The sequence below is a fragment of the Carassius carassius genome, chromosome 46, assembly GCF_963082965.1.
Source record: "Carassius carassius chromosome 46, fCarCar2.1, whole genome shotgun sequence".
Taxonomy (NCBI): Eukaryota; Metazoa; Chordata; class Actinopteri; order Cypriniformes; family Cyprinidae; genus Carassius; species Carassius carassius.
The window spans coordinates 9509815-9530220 of record NC_081800.1 but is presented as its reverse complement, the minus strand read 5'-3'; the positions used below and the strand labels follow the sequence as shown (position 1 = coordinate 9530220).

General features: G+C 39.1%; 3 protein-coding genes across 3 annotated transcripts in view; 2 read left to right on the top strand and 1 right to left on the bottom strand.

Moving 5' to 3' along the window:
* The first annotated feature begins 308 nt into the window (after nucleotides 1-308).
* On the top strand, nucleotides 309-11998 carry LOC132128854 (oxysterol-binding protein-related protein 2-like). Its single transcript, XM_059540229.1, has 14 exons — nucleotides 309-431; nucleotides 5504-5645; nucleotides 6770-6893; nucleotides 7103-7178; nucleotides 7348-7482; nucleotides 7601-7698; nucleotides 7880-8062; nucleotides 8273-8380; nucleotides 8471-8560; nucleotides 9530-9656; nucleotides 10488-10610; nucleotides 10917-11040; nucleotides 11141-11231; nucleotides 11358-11998. Exons 2-14 carry the CDS (start codon nucleotides 5609-5611, stop codon nucleotides 11458-11460), a joined length of 1419 nt encoding a protein of 472 aa, XP_059396212.1. The 5' UTR covers nucleotides 309-431; nucleotides 5504-5608; the 3' UTR covers nucleotides 11461-11998.
* A 2640-nt stretch (nucleotides 11999-14638) lies between these two features.
* Nucleotides 14639-19191, top strand: LOC132129366 (proteasomal ubiquitin receptor ADRM1-like). Its single transcript, XM_059540932.1, has 10 exons — nucleotides 14639-14778; nucleotides 15235-15452; nucleotides 15537-15653; nucleotides 15776-15896; nucleotides 16147-16233; nucleotides 16386-16458; nucleotides 16551-16810; nucleotides 16898-17055; nucleotides 18597-18699; nucleotides 18858-19191. Exons 2-10 carry the CDS (start codon nucleotides 15243-15245, stop codon nucleotides 18959-18961), a joined length of 1233 nt encoding a protein of 410 aa, XP_059396915.1. The 5' UTR covers nucleotides 14639-14778; nucleotides 15235-15242; the 3' UTR covers nucleotides 18962-19191.
* A 160-nt stretch (nucleotides 19192-19351) lies between these two features.
* LOC132129137 (laminin subunit alpha-5-like) overlaps nucleotides 19352-20406 on the bottom strand; it is a 69162-nt gene continuing 68107 nt past the window's right edge. The window contains exons 79-80 of the mRNA XM_059540604.1: nucleotides 19968-20087; nucleotides 19352-19664 (exon numbers count right to left, since the gene is read on the bottom strand). Coding sequence (XP_059396587.1) covers nucleotides 19516-19664; nucleotides 19968-20087 — 269 coding nt within the window. The 3' untranslated portion in view covers nucleotides 19352-19515. The remainder of the gene's footprint in view (nucleotides 19665-19967; nucleotides 20088-20406) is intronic.

Below are 20406 nucleotides of genomic sequence, written 5' to 3'. Positions count from 1 at the left end.
AACAAAAAGGCCTGAAAACTTTATCTTTCTGTAACTCTTTTCCTGACTTCAATGACATGTAAGTCTTAAGTTTTATTATTTTAGGTTGTAATGTATTAACACCCCCTTTTTTCTGTTCTTTTGTTGTTTTGTTTTGTTTCTGCTTAATTTTTTGTTGTTATTATTTACCAATTTTTATGCTTATGGTTGTATTATTATATGTGCACTATTCTTGATGTTTGAACATTGATAAAAAATAAAAATAAAAATAATAATAATAATAACTGGTCTTACGATGACGTAACCCGTCAGGCGACGAAATCCCCGCACTATAATTGGCCAAGACACAAGTCAATCATAAAGCCCATCTCGGTCTCTTCCGGCTGTGTGTCAGCCCTTCTGCAGCAGCAGCATCCCTGCCCAAGAGAAGCGAAATCCAGCCAGCATCACAGGTAACGATTTTCTTATTTAAAACTAGCTTTTTGGACTCATTCCTGCCAGTATCTAAAGGATTAAAGCAACGCTTTCCAGTGGACGAAAAGCTCTGGCGCCGTTGCTAAGTGAGTGTGTTGGTTCAGCTGCTGAGCTTTAGCCTGTTAGCATCTGTTTACAGGCTCTGTGCCTCTTAACCTGGGAGCTGTCTACATGCACAACACTAATGAGGAATCACTGGCGAAAACAAGTGAGTAAATCAGAAATTCACAAAAATGTTGTCCGGTTAGACAGTTCACCAGGTTTTTAGACACAGCTCAGATTTATGAGCGCGAGAGTGCTGAATAATTTGGTTTTGTTTTTATATTTTTCTGCGCAGCTATTCACGTTTGATAATAAAATCAAACAAATAGACAAAAAGTATCCAGAAAACCTTGTCTTTTGATGAACAGTATGAGTTTTAGAGGTCGTGTTGAGTTTGAGGGCTGCTCAGCTGTCAGCTTCCTATTAAAAGTAAACAGACGTCTTTTTAAAAGGCTGTGCTTTCAGCTGTTTTCATCTGTTTTTCAAGTGTGTTAAGATTCTGCACCGACATGAACAAGCTCCTCTTATTCCCTGGGGCGTTATACACCGGCATGATGCGCATTTGAAACATCTTGCTCAGTACATGACTGAGACAGAAGTAACTTGGACTTTCTTTACTGCAAGAACTTTTCATTTTCTGTAAGTCAATCCAAACGTAATATTGTAGCAAAACTGTCAGAATCAACTTAACCGGGTCTTGGCCAGGTGATATATTTTTATTTTCAATGGGGCTTGTGTATTAGTGTTTGCCTTGTTTGCATTGTGTCATGTTGACTCATGTAATCTCCAAGGCTTTTAATTGCAGCAACTGTGTTTATATCTGATAAAAACTAATGTCATGTCTGTGTAGCCTATAAAAGTCATGTCAGTCCATTTCTGGTGGTTAAATGGGATAGTATTGTAAAGTGGGTCTGCCACGTGGACTGCTGAACAGTTATTGGTTGAGGTGTTGCATTGTGTGTAGCTTGGGGCAAGTCTATAGACCGATATACTGTAGATGAGTACCAGGAGTAAATCAAGGTGTCACTGTCTTGTGTTATGTGCATACACATGGAGATTCCCAACACCGCATTGACTTGAAAAACTATCTCAAAATTGTCACAGATTTGGAAATGCCCAACATTCTTAATTAAAAACCAACTCTTAATTGTCTTTATGGCTTTATGAAAATTTGTTGAAAATGTACTCCCTCTCATGCCATCCGAAATGTAGATGAGTTAGTTTCTTTATCAGAACAAATGTGGAAAATGAACCATTACGTCACTTGTTCACCAATGGATCCTCTGCAGTGAATGGAGTCCAAACACCATTCACAATAATCCTCAGGTTATCCACACCACAGTCCATCAGTTAATGCCTTGTGAAGAGAAAAGCTCTGTGTTTGTAACGAACAAGTGCATCATTGAGGTGTTTTAACTGTAACTTCTGGACAACATACTACTCCATAATCTATAATGCATTCTCCAGTGAGAAAGTCCATCCTCTGTTATCTTCCTACATCAAAATCCACCAACATATTTGTTTAAAACTGTTTTAGCTTGTAAATGATACTTGATCTGTGCATATTTCACTCCTGATTCAAACAGGAAGACTTTTTCCCTTGAGAAAGCAATATTATGGACAGAGGACTCACATTTTAGTTGTATTTTTAGTAGAGTTGCAACAATTGCAACTTTCTTGGCCGATTCAGTTTTTTTTTAAAAATTGTAAGTGTGACTACCGAAACAATTTTTGCAGATTCTGATTTTATTAGAAATATAATTGACATCATATACAAACAAAAATCTACCTTTTTTCAAAGCAAATAAAATATTTACATAAAGAAATTATGAAACATTACAATTCCCCCCATCAAGTTACAGATGTTCTGTCTCTTAAACAACTCCCAAAATAAAGTGCTGTGTGACTAGAAAGAGGTAGAAATAACAATTAACTGAAAACAAGTTGCAGTATAAAAAAATAGATGTCATTTCTCACTGTCTATAAATTATCAATTTTTTTTCTTAACCTTATTAAATGTCATCATTCACATCAGGTTCTTACATTGTCAATTAAATCAGTCAGAATATTATGAAACTGTAGAGTAGTTACTGTACCATTAAAAAGAAATCCGTATCAACAAACTCCATCTTTCCACTGCAGGAAGCACAGAAGCTGCGTCTGAAGTGGCATATATTTGCACAGACTGTTTGATGAACCCGAGGTGACATAAATATGTAAATATTTTCATAAGATAAATTTTTTTGAACATACAAATAAGAAATGTTGGGGAAAATTCTGTGATACTTTTAAATACGAAACCGTATTTACTGTAAGTAGATTGTTTTAATGAGCGAGTCATTTGGTCATTCATTCAACCGATTCGTTCAAACAGCTGATTGATTCAGAAACAAGGCTAGTGTCTTTATGAATGGGTTTGTTTATTGAACTACTGTTGTATAAACCACAGTATGCACCTATAACTTTTCAACATGTGGAAAATTGGCTAATTCCGTTGTGGTACCTTGCGGTCGATTGGTGCATGTCTAGTTTTTAGACTCATATTTTTATTACAAACACGCAGCTTTTGACTTCAGAAGTACTTCATTGATGGACTGGAGTAGTGTGGATTACTTGTGGATTATATTGATGTTTTTATCAGCTGTTTATACCATTCACTACAGTAGTTCCACTGGTGAACAAGTGTAATATTACATTTCTTCAGATCCATTTCTATATCTTCTATCTACATCTAAGATGCCCTGAGGAAAAGAAAATTGAGCAAATTAAGATTTTTGAGTTAACTATATTTTTAAGTATTTAAGCCACTTTTTTTTTCTTCTTTTTTTTTTTACCATAACAATCTATTCAAATACATTAAATCTAATGAATTCAAAATAAATTCGGCAGATTTACCCCCAGAAAAGTGCCAGCTGATTCTGTCCGCGCCTCATTTTGGGCAAAAAAATCACATCAAATCGATTCTGTCAACCCTTCGTTTCCCAAATTTCATTTTTTATCCCCTGGTTCAGCCAAACCGGATTCTGATCAAATGCGACAGGACCTGGATGCTGGATCACGTAAGACCCAGGTTTCTCATTACCGCACCTGCACCCGAGTCTTTATTTTTCACGCAGACAGTGCGCAGTGCGTTATTATCGGTTGCCACAGCACCCATATTCGGTCGTCTCTGATTGCGTTCCTCGTGCTCCCGGGAACAGATCAGAGATCATTACTCTAGCACAACACTGTGTCTCAGAGGACGGCTGAGACGTTCCTGTTATTTTAACATTTCAACTGATTGCAGAACACTTGTTTTCCCATGTAGGTGAAAGTGCATCAGAGATAATGTATCAGATTCTGTTGAAAACCTTGGGCAATACCATCTCTCGCTTTGTCTGTCGTCTGATTTCAGAGCACTGGTGTCTCCTGTTGACCCTTTGGTCATTTTGATGTTGACTCTTTGATGTTGAATGTTTAGTATTCATTTATGCTCTGTCACCAAATAAAGTTGTATATGGAAAAAGGTTCCTATTGTGTTAAATGGAAGTAAGAAAGTCATACATGTTTGGAACAACATGAGGGTGAGTAAATGTCAATGTGTTGACAGAATTTTTTTTTTTAGTTGCACTATCCCTTTAAGATAACATCCCACACCAGTACATCTCTTTTCTTCTTTGAAACCTGACTTTCTGCATTTTTTTTTGAAAAGCAGTTAACGTTAAGAGTTGGTCTGACTGTGACAGACAGCTGGAAGTTGTCTTCCGCGCTGGAGTTACTCATTTCCTACTTTCTGATTTACTCACAAGTCGTCTGTCACAAGACTCCTAAATAACCTTGACCTGCACTGAAAAAAACAATTCCCAATTGAAAACAAGCATCTTGTGATTTGGGTCGTTAGAAACCAATCAGGCCTTGCAAAGTGGTTGAGATGCTTTTAAATAGCTGTTTAAAACGTATGCTGAACAATGACCATGATATTTCCGTTTTATTTGCGACCGTTTATTCAGAATTCACTGAAACTTTTAATATTGACCGATCAGTTGCTAGTAGATTTTGGAACAATTACTTCAGTGACATACAACTTATGTTAATTAGTCTGATTCACCAGTATATTGTACAATTTCGGTTGTTAGTTAGTTCATTGTCAGTTGGCTGATTTTCTTTTTTGTCCGTCAGATTGCTTGCAAGATTAAGAAAGCACACGTCTTCCCAAAAGATGCATAATTTGAGATGTCATTCACAATCAATGCAAGGGTAACGGAGCCCTAACATTAATTATGAGCTGCAGTAATAGTGGCCCTTTCTTGGCAAACACTACTATTGATTTGTCATGGTACTTTGTGTAGTGCTTTCAAAAGTATTTCCTAATATTGCAGATTGGCTGGTTGACGAAAGAAGTGTAGCAGTGAAGTACTGCTTGATTTCTCTTTGCTTCTCAGTTTTCACGTTACTTAAAGACTTCAGAGTTGTCCTGGGGCTGTAATAAAACTGCTAATTGCTCTCCAGTAATTTGTGCTCTGGGAATTCTTTGAGCATAAATAGCAGAACAGCCCGGGAAAGACATTCAGCAAGCTTTCTTTAATTAACTTGCAATATCTACATAGTTGTGCAGCTGGCTAATAGACTTTAACCATGCTTGAAGCCTTCCCTCAGGTCTGGTCTAGACTGAGATAAGGCTGTCCCGTATGTGTCACAGTATAGGTCTGTTTGTCAGGTTACACTCTTTGGAAGTACTAGCCAGTCTAAAGTTCAGTTCTAAATCAAATGTGTTCCTGCGTACAAGCCCATGGGAGGAGACCCACACTGGCTCCACCCCTCGTTCCAAGAGTGGCCGGCTAGTTTCAGTCAAACATGACGGATGAATGGGTGCTGAAATTTAGACTCTAAGATCATTGGGGGAACAGGTGAATGATGGGATTTTTGTCGACTTCATTCCATTTTTATTTCATTAAATGGACTCTAATGTGCACAATTGGGTTGTTTTCTTGTTTGTGAATCTGGTTTTTGACTACTTGTCTCTCCACAGGTGTCTCTGTTTTGGACGTGGTTGTTTTAACAGGTCTCTAGAGACAAGAAAAGGCAAAGAGAGACCATGTTTTAGAGACCCCGTGTTGGCAGCCCATTCTCTACAATGAACAATGAAGAGGAGTTCTATGATGCCGTCACAGGTGAGACATTTTCATGGCACGTGATGGTAGAGCTGCTACAAAAGAAATAATCAATAGTTTAAGTATTTAATTAAGTGTCCATCTATGTCTATGCTCACTGCTTTTTTGCAACGGTTTAGCATCGTAATCACAGACATGGTGCACATTATTGTAGTGGTGATGAGTGGATATTTGAGTCAAAAAGGTACCAAATATTAAATCCTAAAAGAAGTTAACTGCTTGATTCGTGATCAGAAGTTGTTTGTAACGTCACCTCTGTGACCCAACATCGTCTGGAGCTGTCGCATGACATGAAACCATTGCCATTCTCTCAGCACTATCCAAGTTCACACACAGCAGCATTAAACAGCTGTGTTTTCTGAGGACGATCTCATTTGTCCCCTATTGTGAGTGTTTTGGCCACTGTTGATTTTGGCCTTCAGTCTTGTGTGTTCATGACAGAGTGGCCGCAACGCAGCGTGCTGTTCTGGTGTCAGCTTACCAGAGTCTGTTGATGGCTTCAATTATGTGGTGCTGTGTTCAGATGGTCTGATGGCTTCTGTCATTGCTGAGGTGAAATTAGATGAAAATCATATAATGAATAAGTAAACAAGGCAATACAGACTTTGGCAGGCCATTGTGCTGGGCTCCTGAAGCCTGCTATCTCTTATATCAGATGGTACAAAATGTGAAGGAGCTGAACTTTACACCATGTTATTAAAAAGTGGCATAGTTAATAGAAGATATTTGGTGAGGTCTTCTGCATTTGTTAAAAAAAAAAAAAAAAAGGAAATATCATTGACTATATCAGCTGTTAGCCAATTTATATTTATAAGGGGCTGCTCAATTTAGGGAAAAACAAACTTGAATTTTTTTTTTAAGGTTCTCTGTGTCTGTTTGTATAATTATGCAAAATGTTAATTAAAAATCAGTTAACTATTTGTTATTTTGATTAATTGTGCAGCCCTAATTTGCTGTATTTTATGTAATTTATTTTGTCGAAAATATACAATGTTTGATTTATTTATTTTGAACATTCATTTAAGCTGTGTACTTTTTCTGTATCATAGTCCTATTTCAAAAATACTTTGCTTGCAGACATGCGTCTAACGGTCTTTGTAAATGAGACGTGCTTGTGTGTCCAGGCTTGGATTCAGACGAGTCGTATGAAGGCACATCAGAAGCCAGTTTTAAAGATGCTGTAGTGTATGTCGGCGCTCAGAAGAACAATGGAGCGGTTCCTCAGGAGAACGGAATTAAGAAGCACAGGTAGAGCCAGATTCCACACTCATGCTCTTTGTCTCTGCCTTTAATCTTTCCCCCTCTCTCCCTCTCTTTTGTTTCTCTAGAGTCTTTTTGTTCTTCTTATCTTTATAGTTCATTCTCGTTCATGTATAATCTGCACATCTGCATAGTTCTACATGTTGGTACACTTGAGAGATGTTTATGAGCGGGAAGCCATTCTTCTGCCCTCTTAGGTCGTCTCTTCCCGCCCCCATGTTCTCCAGGAATGATTTTAGCGTATGGAGCATTCTCAAGAAATGTATTGGACTGGTAAGGATAAATAGATAATAATTTAAGCAGTAGGTTTTAGTTATTTTTTGTGGAATATTGCAGTGATTTACTTTCAAAATATTAACTTCTCAGAGAGGGTGAAATCTTCTAAATGAAGTTGTTGTGATGTTTGGTCCTGCTCCGTCTGTTTGCTGGTGCTGTTCTCTAGGAGCTGTCCAAGATCACCATGCCCATTGTGTTCAATGAGCCCTTGAGCTTTCTACAGAGAATCTCGGAGTATATGGAGCACACGTACCTCATCCAGAAAGCCTGCTCACAGTCCGACTCTATAGAGAGGATGCAGGTGAGACCACACACTGCTCTTAAAGGAAGATTTTTGATGCTAGTATGTGCTTTGCGGTTTATTAGTATTACAAACCAATTTTTAATGCTGCATGGTTTTCTGTGGGGGTTTTTTTAAGACGGTAGCTGCCTTCGCTGTGTCTGCAGTAGCATCTCAGTGGGATAGAACTGGAAAACCTTTCAACCCGCTTTTAGGAGAAACCTATGAACTCACACGGTAAAGACACATCAGCAGAGTGTTTAATAACAAGCTATGCCGATCAGATTTGAGGATGTTGTTAAATGTGGGTTAGATCCACATTGCTCTGGAGGGAAACTGGTGTCTGTCATTTATGTAACTCTACTTCTCCTTCCCCTAAATGCTTCCTTCCTCCTCTCTCGTTGGCTTCTGTTCTCAGAGAGGATCAGGGTTTCAGACTGATCTCGGAGCAGGTGAGTCACCATCCTCCAATCAGTGCGTTTCACACTGAGAGTCTGACAGGAGACTTTGTGTTCCACGGCTCCATCTACCCCAAACTCAAGTTCTGGGGCAAAAGTGTGGAGGCGGAGCCTAAAGGGACCATCACGCTAGAGCTTCACAAGTGAGTGTGCCATCTTCATGTGCACACACATGTACAGACCCTGATAGAGACATTCACTGATATGTGTTTTGTGTTCATGAAAAGGTTTATTGATTTATATGAGATTTTCCTTTGAGTCAGTGGTATCCTGGCTGGATTTTAGAGCAAAGGGCTCTGGGGTTGCTGAGTAACTGCCTGCTCACGTGTGTGTGTGTGTGTTTATCCTCACAGGCATAAAGAGGCATACACATGGACAAACCCTTTCTGCTGTGTACACAATATAATTCTTGGTAAACTGTGGATTGAACAGTATGGCACTGTAGAAATTGTCAACCACAGGTAAAGCTGTTCAGTTTTTATGAGCCATCTACTCTATTGTGAATTCACGTGGACATGTTTGAATGATTAATGTGATGTGTGATTGGTTAGTACTGGAGAGAAGTGTGTGCTGAACTTTAAACCCTGTGGGATGTTTGGAAAGGAGCTGCACAGAGTTGAAGGTTACATCCAGGACAAGAGGTGAGATCCTGACTCCCTTGATTTAAAAGAGAAAATTATTATATCAGTCGTCTTGGATTTATACTAACTCCTAGCAGCATGGATAAAGCATTATATAAAACAGCAAACATTTTTAATATAGAAATGCAATGCAAAAGCGTTATTCATTTAGTCAAATGAAGTGACCTGTTCAATGTACCGTTTTTTTTTTTTTTTAAATTATGACCTTTTAAGATTTTAAAGTTTAGAAAACAGACACCTTTGATACCAGTGACATTAGGCAATGAGTTAATAATTAAGGTGCGATGAATGACTGGAGTCATGTACAGTTGGTTAAAGATGTTTGTAATCTATTGCAGTATCCAGCTGTATATCAAGAATCGGATCAAATGTGTGCCAATGTCCCGTTGGTAGTCATCACTTCTCATTTGCATAATATAAACTCTTTAAAGATTGTTGTTGCCTTAAATGGTTTAAATGGTAAAACTATTCTGAGATGCATAGAGATATACATAGAAGATACAAAGAAAATACAACAACATTGACCAATGTGATACATGTGAGAGTAATTTCTTTACAATATTAACCAAAATTTGCTTCAGCTCAAACTATCCTCTGTTAGCCAAAGACTAGTCAATATTTAGTCTAACTACATTACAGTGAATGAATAATAAATATACATCATGATGGCATCGAGAGCATGGGGGCGATCAGAATTATTTTCAACACATCAATAATACAGTCAGCTAGAAGTAGGCAGAATGGAGAAAATGTGACTCGAAATAGCTACAGAGAGTTTGTCCCTAGATCCTGAAAACCTTATGAACTGATGATCCGTCCACTGGTGAACGCATATCTCTTTTTATGTAAATGTTAGCTTGTGAAATAAGCTTGCTAGCTAACAACTAGCATGCCAGCGTTTCAATGGATTTCCTCTCTTTATTGACTGAACACATGTTTTCTGTTCTTTCCTCTGTGTGTCACGTGCAGTAAGAAGAAGTGCTGTGTGATCTATGGGAAATGGACCGAGTGTATGTGGAGCGTCGACCCGCAGGTGTACGAGGCCCATCGGAAGCTCGAGAAGAGAGGAACGACGGACACCAGAAAACAGAAACAGGTGTGGAAGATGATAGCAAAGCAAATAGTTGAACACCCATGCTGCTTCTTTCCCTGACTGCTACTGTTTCCATTAACTGAGATCTTTATCTTTTTAAAACGAAACCAAAGCTTTGTTCACGTTCAGGTAACACAGACAGAGATGGAGACTAGTATCATTAAGAGCTGTACTCATCTTAGACTGTCTGTCGTGATTCATGGACTGTTGTTTTAGGGTAACTGAACTGTTTGTATTGGTGTGTGGTTTAAATAGATGCATGAACAGAAAAGATGTGTGTAGGTGTGGAGAGAGCAGGTGTGTTAAAATACTCCTCATGCCTTAGACCTTTGCCTATGTTTAGGCTTTTGTCTGTTCATTTGATTTATTTAAAAACGTGTCCCATTACATGACAACACTCCCAGTGTACTGCTATATTTAACAGACTTCACGTCTCTCAGTGTGGGAGCTTAATTGACAATTAATCTTCTGTGGAACATAAAAGAAGATATTTTGAGAAATGTCTCGGTGGATTTGTTAACGGGATAGAAGTGAATGGCCACCCAAACTTTTAGGTTCTAAACATTTTTCAAAATATCTTCTTTTGTGTTTTGCAGAAGAGACTAAGTAACCAAGTGACATTTGTTTTAAACAAAGAAAATGCAAGCTCGCTTTTCAAGCCAAACATTTCTCAGAAAGAACATTTAAAATGATATAACAATAGATATAATGGAGATGCACCCTGATTTGTTATCTTGTCGTGAGTTTATGCTTTTTCTGAATTATTGTGTAAATAATAAGAAAGAGTGAAGGTTATTGTTCTGATTGTTTAAGCTTATGCACTTGCACCAACAGGAGGAGCCAGAAGCCGTCAACGAGGATGCGGATGAAATGCCTGAAGTACAGGAGACTGTGGCAGTGATTCCTGGTAGCACATTATTATGGAGAATATCATCGAGACCGCCTCATTCAGCAGAGGTACACACTCTGATCACTGTTGTGTTCATGTGCAGTAACCTGAATGCACAAAACAAACTCTTCAACTGATCATTTCTTAAAAGTGGAGATACATTACCTTTCAAAAGTGAAAGGAACGTAAAAAAAAATGAAAATCTTCTGAAACGTTATGAATATCTTTTCTGTTGCTTTCGATCAATTTAACACATCCCTACTGAATAAAAGTATTAATTTCTTAACACCAAACTGGTGCTGACACCAAACTGTTAAACGGTAGTGTGGTAACAGTGGTCTACCTGATTTTCAACCCCTTCTCTTCACTTCAAGATGTATAACTTCACTAATTTTGCCTTGACTCTGAATGAGCTGGAGCCTGGCATGGAAGGAGTGCTGGCACCAACAGACTGCCGCCTGCGGCCTGACATCAGAGCCATGGAGAACGGCAACATTGGTAATGAAGTTATTAAAGCCCTAAACCAGCCCTGCAGCGCCCTCTGCTGTTCAGACGTGCTAAAGACTAACATTTGATTTCATTGACTATCTCTGTGCAGATGAAGCCAGCAGTGAAAAGGAGAGACTGGAAGAGAAGCAGAGAGCAGCTCGTAAAGAGCGGGCCAAAGATGCTGATGAGTGGTCGACTAGGTTAGTGCTGCTAGGTTCTTACTGCTCTCTGTGTGTGTGTGTGTGTGTGTGTGTGTGTGTGTGTGTGTGTGTGTGTGTGTGTGCTTTTGTTTATGCAATATTTTTAACCTCTCCTACTGTGTTTAGGTGGTTTCAGTTAGGCACAAATCCTTGTACAGGATCACAGGACTGGCTGTACACTGGTGGCTACTTTGAGAGGAAATACACAGACTGTCCTAATATCTACTGATGAGGAGGCGCAAGTTCAAAGGGCAGAAGTTTTGTCACTTCCTCTCTCTCTCTGTCTCTCTCTCTCCATCTACACAAACCCTCTACACGATGCACCACATCGCGTCCAACCGAAAACGATAGCACTTATGCTTTCATTAATATTGAGCTGCCTCCATTTTCAGCACTTGTTTATGATTGTGCTTTTGTCCTTTGGAAGCATCTTCTCTCACTTCCCATCCGCCCTTTGGGTTTTCTCAATGGAGGAAAGGATCAAAACAGCAGCAGAAGACCCAATCTGATTTTTTCTGCCTTTGAACGTATAAACCCCTCAGCAGAGCTCCAGTTTGTTCAGTGTCAGTGATGCTGGAGCTTGATAAAGATGTAGATATATAACCAATAAAATGTGACACTGAAGTGCTCTGGCCGTATTCCATGTACAGTAGGCGTTTAACATATAAAAATCTATTTCCAGATGTTTGAGCGTGAAGTTGATCAAGCGTTAATTAAATGACAACAGAATGTCATAATGCTTAGTGAATGGTGATGAATGTTAATAATGAACTGCGGTTGCGTGTAGATGTGTGTGCGCTTGTGGCAGTTAATGTAAAAAGCCATAGATTGTTTTAATTGGTACAATATTTTGTCTTTTGGATTTGCAGATTAAGCTTTATGTAAAATAGCCTCATCGTGCATTTTAAAAATGGCCTCAGAGCTGTTTTTCTTTTTTCCTTTCACTTTGTGGCTTCCGCAGAGACTCATGGGATGTAAAATAGGCTGATTGTACCGACATTAATCTGTTGTTTAATAAGGCTTTGTTGACATACTGTAAATGCACATTTTCATATTTCACAGGTCTTCAGATGTATTGGTGTCATACTAAATTGTTCCTCATGCACTGTCCATTGAATTTGCTTTATGAAAAGTAGGTTGTCTTGGGTTGTTTTATCCATCAGCATTTGCATCTGTTATCACCGTTCTCAAACATAGACATGTACACTGTGTATTTGAGAAACTGACACAATCTATGCAACCCATCAAACTGCTCAAACCCCACATAATAATGAACGTACAGAATGGCAGCTTATGTAAGTGTAAATATTTGAGAGAATATTACCTGCCTGTAGATGCCATGAAAAGTATTGTACACCTAATCCTATACTCATTCATCATAAGTGATTCTTTTCATATAGAGATGATCTGAAGTGTGCAGGTCAAATGAGTTTGAACACACACCCATGCAACACAAATGTCTTTTGTTTCCCACAGTGCCTGACTTTAAACACATCTGTGAGTCACTGGTACTTCATCTTGAGCTGTTTGTTTTGCACTTAAAGGTGTTTTAAGATTTATTTGATATGTTAGACATTTTATTTAATTTTCTAACCATTGTTCCCTTCGTCTGAGTACTAAACGTCAACAATGTCAAAATATATTCGATACAAGCATCACATTCAGTACACTACTTGTTTTGCATCCTGTATTTTATCTGTTCCTTCATTAAATGTACATTGATTATTTGAAAGATAGCGTTATAAAACTAATATTCCACAATTAAACTAGATTTTATTTAATGTGGCTTTGTGTCAGCTTATTGTGAGTGAAATGAAATGACTAAGAGTTCCTCTTCAATGGATGTCATATTTTCAGTGTATGAATATCTGTATGCTCCAATGATGCTGCACATAGATTTCTAGCAATCATAAGCACATAGCTCCTTATTTTGTGCAATGATTTATTTTTATAATAGTTAATTTTCTATCTTTTTTTGATCATGGTGTCATAAGGTATTTTCTCTGTGAGATGAGTTCTACTTCATTTTTGAACGGAGTTAAAGGGGATGCCATTCTGGTGAGAATTAATTCTACTAATTGAAATTTTAGTTTGAACATGTTGATTCTTTTGAAATAAAATAAGTTACGTTGATTTAAATCTGTCTGTTTCTTTCCTTTAAAAGCAGGAATTCTGCACTACTAGCTGGATATCAGTAGTGTGAAAACGTCTTTGTGGTTCATTATATTGTATTAGGCTGAATATTGATACTGATGTGCAATTAAATAAAAAGGTGTTTTATTTCGATAGTATACTGAATGTAAAGCATGCTATAAATGTACTTCACTCAAACAGAAATGTGGTTTTGTACACATTAACTGGAACTGTCCATGTACCAGTTAGGATTTTATTTTTTTTTTTACTTGTAACTCGTTAGTCTTTTTGAACAATTAATTTTTCATTCCACTGCACCGCTTTTCTGTTGTTGTTGTTTTTTTTCTGTGTAAACATTAAAAGTTCAAGTAAAAAAAAATCTCTCTAACCTACTTTTGATAGCCTGCTCATATTTTTATTTAAGTGGCAGGAAACAGTGGCACTCTTAATGAATTTGTCGCTGAACCCAAACAAATACTGTGATTTTACAGTAATCAGTTTATAAGAAGTATTAGTGTAGGTTTATGACGTCATTGAATATTAATGTGCTTTTATGAAGTACAAACTAGTTAAAATAAAACAAATTTGTTTGAAAATATAATGGATTTTTAAATTACTACAATTATGAATTAATTAAAATATTGTGTGTCTTTGGGACCCTAAAGACAGTGTATCATGTTTGGCCCTCTGGAGGACAGAACCATCAAAAATCAGCTCATTTAGTATTTAGTATTTATATGCAATTCTTACTTTCGTTTTCTAATGCTTTTCATCCTCTGTAAGATCCAATCTACAGTAATGTAGTCAAATGAAAATAAAGTTTCCTGCAATTTTGTATTACTGTATCTGCACCCTTAAAAACTGTAATCTCACTCACTTTTGTAATAGTTTTTACTTGATCTCGATTATCTCTAGGCAATAGAGTAAATCTGTGTATTAGTTAGGTTTGTGTGCCATGATGTGAATGAGGCTTAAGTTTGATTTAAAAAAAAAAAAAAGAATAAAATATATTTTTGTTTAGTGGAGGTTTGAGATTCGTGTTTAAATTTGTTCTCAGTCTTAAAACTCATTCATACTACGTTTTTGTGCAAATAAACTTGACCTGCATTATAACCCTTTAAAAGAAAGTGCTACAAACGGTTATTAGATGTAAATATCATGCAGTAATCAATCATTCGCTGAGTGCAAAACAGACAGCGCTCTGTCTGCACTCAATGACACTGCAGTTGTTGCAATGCTTAGAATGACATTTCATTCAGCCAATCAGATACTTCCTTACGAACGAACGCGACCAATAGGAACACGGCTGACAGGATACAGGAAGTCTCGTGCCACTTGTTTGCCAGTCGGTCTGCAGCTCTTCAGACTCATATCTGCTGCTGGAAAACCCACAAAAGACTACACGTATCCACCGGTATGATGCGCTTTTGTTACAGCATGCTGTTATCGGATTTATAGCGGCGAGATACGTTTAAATGCTTCTAGGAAACAAAATGCGCAGTCACTGTTGAGCTTGAGCTGTTTAAAGGCTAGATAATGCTAATTGAGTGAACCAAACAATTTAGATAAGGTTACATTTTCAACCTGGCGGTGAATCTGTGGTAATTGTTGTACTATACTATATCTGAAGATAATATGTAAACGCATATTTGTACAAATACAAGCCAGTTGGTTTCTTCTGAAGACAGCTGGAGTGCTGTTAAATCTTGCTGAGTAACGTTAACTGTAACTCACATCTTTAAGCTTCATGTTGTTTTTCAGCTGTGTGGTAAAGATGAGCATTGAGCTCTTTGATAGACCTGTTTTATATGAATTCAGAGATCTCTTGAGATGATGTTGTGTGTTTTCTCTGTTTGTGTGGTCTGTCCAGCAGTGAGGATGTCGTCTGGAGCTCTGTTCCCCAGTCTGGTATCTGGCTCCCGCAGCTCGTCCAGTAAATATCTGGTGGAGTTCAGGGCCGGTAAGATGACCCTGAAGGGCAGCACAGTGACCCCGGACAAGCGCAAAGGCATGGTCTACGTCCAGCAGACAGACGACTCGCTCATCCACTTCTGCTGGAAGGACAGGACCTCTGGAAATGTGGAGGATGTGAGGGCTGTTTATTGTTAGCATGCAACTGAGGATGTTTTATGTGGACATATTGAAGTCTTGATTGTTGATCGTGTGTTTCAGGATCTGATAATATTCCCGGATGACTGTGAGTTCAAGCGGGTGAACCAGTGCACTACAGGACGCGTGTATGTGCTGAAGTTCAAGGCCGGCTCTAAAAGGCTGTTCTTTTGGATGCAGGTGAGTAAAAGATTGCAGCGATTTTGCTTTGTCAGATTATAATGAAATGATGAACTCGGAGAGGTTTGTGAGACCTGATCAGCTGGAGTCTTATTTGTGCTTGCTGCTCCATCTCTCTAAAGGAGCCGAAAACAGATAAAGATGAGGAGTACTGTCGCAAAGTCAATGAGTACCTGAACAACCCACCCATGCCAGGCGCTCTGGGCAGCGGAGGAGGAGGACACGAACTCTCTGCTCTTGGTGGTGAGTGAAACATGTGTCTCCCTTTGGGCCTGACCCAAGACCCACATGTGCAGTTTTGACCACTTGAGAGCTTTTATACATGTTTTCTGTCCATAATTTTTTTGTGATTCTTACATATCCATTTAGTTTGTGAAGTGTTGCGCATCATAGCCAATCAAATGTGTTCAGGCTAATCAGAATCTGCTCAGAATGCTGAATGCATTTACTAGCTATGTTTCCATCATCCTGTTTTTATGCACATTTCTATAAGGAGAAGGTGGTCTGCAAAGCCTCCTGGGTAATATGAGTCACAACCAACTCATGCAGCTGATTGGACCAACAGGACTGGGAGGACTTGGTGAGTTTTATTATTATTTATTTTAAAGTAATATTCTGTGTCCATGATTACTGATTGTGTGTGTATGTATGTGTGTGTGTATATATATATATATATATATACACGCACACACACACACGTATGTACGGTTTAATTTTTATTTATTTGTTTAGGCGCTCTGGCTGGTCCAGGTCTGGCCGGTCTGTTGGGCAGTGGAGGTCCTGCTACCAGCAGCTCAACCTCGAGGCAAGTCTTTTAATTTCTCTATGCTTAGTCTTTTTATGTTGCTTTCACACATCTTCTTGATTTATCTTATTATACCTCTCCTGCACACACAGCTCTCGTAGCACATCAGCAGCAGCCACTCCCTCCTCTGGATCGGCCGCCCGGCTCAGCTCCACCCAGGCACCCACCACACCTGTGACTCCCGCTGCCACCTCCACCGGCTCGCCCACAGTGACCCCCACCACCCCTGCTGCCCAGACTCCCTCTGTGCCTGCGGGACCCCCCTCCAGCACGCAGCCCATCCAGCTGAGTGACCTCCAGAGCATCCTGGCCACCATGAACGTGCCTGCCATGGCTGCAGAGGGGCCAGGAGGTGAGACTCTGACAACTGATGTCCCTTTGATGTGATTTTCACCCACTTTTCCCATCCTCTAATACGTTGTCCATTGCTCTTCTGCAGTGGACTTGGCGAGTGTGTTGACCCCTGATGTCATGGCTCCTATTCTGGCTAACCCTGAGGTGCAGCAGAGACTGCTGCCGTATCTGCCGTCAGGAGAGTCGCTCCCACAGAGCTCTGAGGAGATCCAGAACACACTGACCTCTCCACAGTTTCAGCAGGTCACACTCATGCTTGTAATGCACTGAGTGCACCACCTTGTCTACTGATAAAATACTCACCTAAAGGATTATTAGGAACACCAAACTAATACTGTGTTTGACCCCCTTTCGCCTTCAGAACAGCCTTAATTCTACGTGGCATTGATTCAACAAGGTGCTGAAAGCATTCTTTAGAAATGTTGGCCCATATTGATAGGATAGCATCTTGCAGTTGATGGAGATTTGTGGGATGGACATCCAGGTTACGTCCCACCACATCCCAAAGATGCTCTATTGGATTGAGATCTGGTGACTGTGGGGGCCATTGTAATACAGTGAACTCATTATCATGTTCAAGAAACCAATTTGAAATGATTCGAGCTTTGTGACATGGTGCATTATTCTGCTGGAAGTAGCCATCAGAGGATGGGTACATGGTGGTCATAAAGGGATGGACATGGTCAGAAACAATGCTCAGGTAGGCCGTGGCATTTAGACGATGCCCAATTGGCACTAAGGGGCCTAAAGTGTGCCAAGAAAACATCCCCCATACCATTACACCACCACCAGCAGCCTGCACAGTGGTAACAAGGCATGATGGATCCATGTTCTCATTCGGTTTACGCCAAATTCTGACTCTACCATCTGAAAGTCTCAACAGAAATCGAGACTCATCGGACCAGGCAACATTTTTTCAGTCTTCAACTGTCCAATTTTGGTGAGCTCGGCAAATTGTAGCCTCTTTTTCCTATTTGTAGTGGAGATGAGTGGTACCTGGTGGGGTCTCCTGCTGTTGTAGCCCATCCGCCTCAAGGTTGTGCGTGTTGTGGCTTCACAAATGCTTTGCTGCATAGTTTGGTTGTAACGAATGGTTATTTCAGTCAAAGTTGCTCTTCTATCAGCTTGAATCAGTCGGCCCATTCTCCTCTGACCTCTAGCATCAACAAGGCATTTCGCCCACAGGACTGCCACATACTGGATGTTTTTTCCTTTTCACACTATTCTTTGTAAACCCTAGAAATGGTTGTGTGTGAAAATGCCAGAAACTGAGCAGATTGTGTAATACTCAGACCGGCCCGTCTGGCACCAACAACCATGCCACGCTCAAAATTGCTTAAATCACCTTTCTTTCCCATTCTGACATTCAGTTTGGAGTTCAGGAGATTGTCTTGACCAGGACCACACACCTAAATGCATTGAAGCAACTGCCATGTGATTGCTTGATTAGATAATTGCATTAATGAGAAATTGAACTGGTGTTCCTAATAATCCTTTAGGTGAGTGTATATATATATATTTGAAAGAAAAAAAAATTATATGTGTGTGGGTGGGTGGGTGTATATATGTGTAATTTGTAAAAAAAAAAAAAAAAATACATTTTTTAATGAAGAAAAAACAAACCTCCATGCAAGTATCACGGATGTATTTGCACTTAATGCTGGTTGCCACCCATCAGAATATGAAAAAAAGTTAAACTTCATTATTATCGCCTTAAATATTTGCCTTGGGCTTGTTGATATCCTGCTTTGATGTAAACAGGCCGTGCGTCTGTGTCTGTGCAGGCGATGAGTATGTTCAGCAGTGCTCTGGCCTCGGGTCAGCTCGGTCCTCTCATGAATCAGTTTGGTCTGCCCTCTGAAGCAGTGGACGCAGCTAATAAAGGAGGTGAGATGTGCAGCATGGCCATCAATCAACATACCATTTGAATTCAAATTTATATGCATTTCTTAAGTTTTCTGGAGTTTTCATCATTTGTAATAACTATTTCAAGTATAACTAGTTCTGTACCCACAAGCACTCATTTGCTCTGTCGTGGTGTTTAGATGTGGAGGCGTTTGCTAAGGCCATGGAGGGCAGTGATGGCAAGACAGATGACGGCGATCCCAAAGACAAGAAAGATGACGACGAGGACATGAGCTTGGATTAGAACAACCTTCTGAACACAATTATCTCTCTGAAGTGTGTCTCATGTTAGTCTGGGTCGTCTGCTTGTACTCATTCATTGATTCACGTATGTGTTTTGTATGTCCAAAGCTACACTATTAAACATTCAACTCTGTAATTCCATCTTGTGCCATGAAACATAAAATAAATGTTTATTGCCAAATAAAAATACAACTGAGGATATCTGACACAATATAAAAAGTGACAAAAATATTTTTTTCTCTAGTTTTCAACTCAAGTGATTTTATATAATACACAATGAATCTCTATGGCACAAGGAAATTCACATTTAATTGCCCTCCAGTGTTTTAATACAACTAAATACACCCATAAAACCCGTTAAATGGCATTTGATCATGATTGTATAGTCCCTGCGGTTCTCAACATTAGTTTATCAGTAGTGTCTCGTCACTTACAGTGCTTTTTAATAAAGTTACATTAACAGGTGTCATGAAAGTAAAGCTAAATACTGATTTAGTTTAAATGCTAAGCAAACCCACCCCCTGCTGATTTGATGCGAGTGTATGCAGCTGTGGTCTATAGTGCAGGGCAGCCCTGAGTCCCCACACATCCAGACACTGACACAGGTTTGGACAGCATGACAGGCCTGTGGTTCAGTACGGTTTCCCTCACACATCCGTGGAAAGAGAGGACAGTGGGTGGGAGACCTGGCACCGCTACAGAATCTGCACACCAGAGGACAGCAGGCTTATGTCAACACTGATTATCATTCCTCAGTCGTTCACATTTCAGTGTATGATTTTGGTTCATTTAGCTTAGGTACAGAATAAATCCTGCACACTATGCGTACTTGTAATGCAAATGTATTTACTCACTCAGTAATTAAATGTATATTTTGATACATTTGCAATTGTGGACAGTGTGCGGGATTTATTCTTTGTTTTAAAAATGATCATTCTTGATTTGCCAGCTGCATGTTCTCTGTCAGGAAATGTTAATGTTGCTTTGGTAGTGTTCAGATGTCATACCTGGCACGCCGCCCAGATAAACAGTCTCTTTGTCCTGGTTCGATCGGCTCTGTTTGGGACCCACTCCTTGTTCACTCGCCGCATCCACATGTAGCTGGATTATGTTGCTCTTCTTCACAACTAAAATCATTATATATATATATATATATAATCAGTGTTGGGAAGGTTACTTTGGAAATGTAATAGGTTACAGATTACAAGTTACCCTGTTTAAAATGTAATAGTAGTGTAACTTTTTCAATTACTTTATTAAAGTAATGTAACTAATTACTTTTGAGTACTTTTTGATTACTTTTCTAAATTTGTGAAAATTAAAGAATAATAAATGAAAGCATATACATCAACTTAAATACATTTATCTAATAAGCATGTGACGTATTCTGTGTACTAAACTCCTGAAACATTGGTGTTTTTTTAAACTGCTGTCTCTTTGTATATG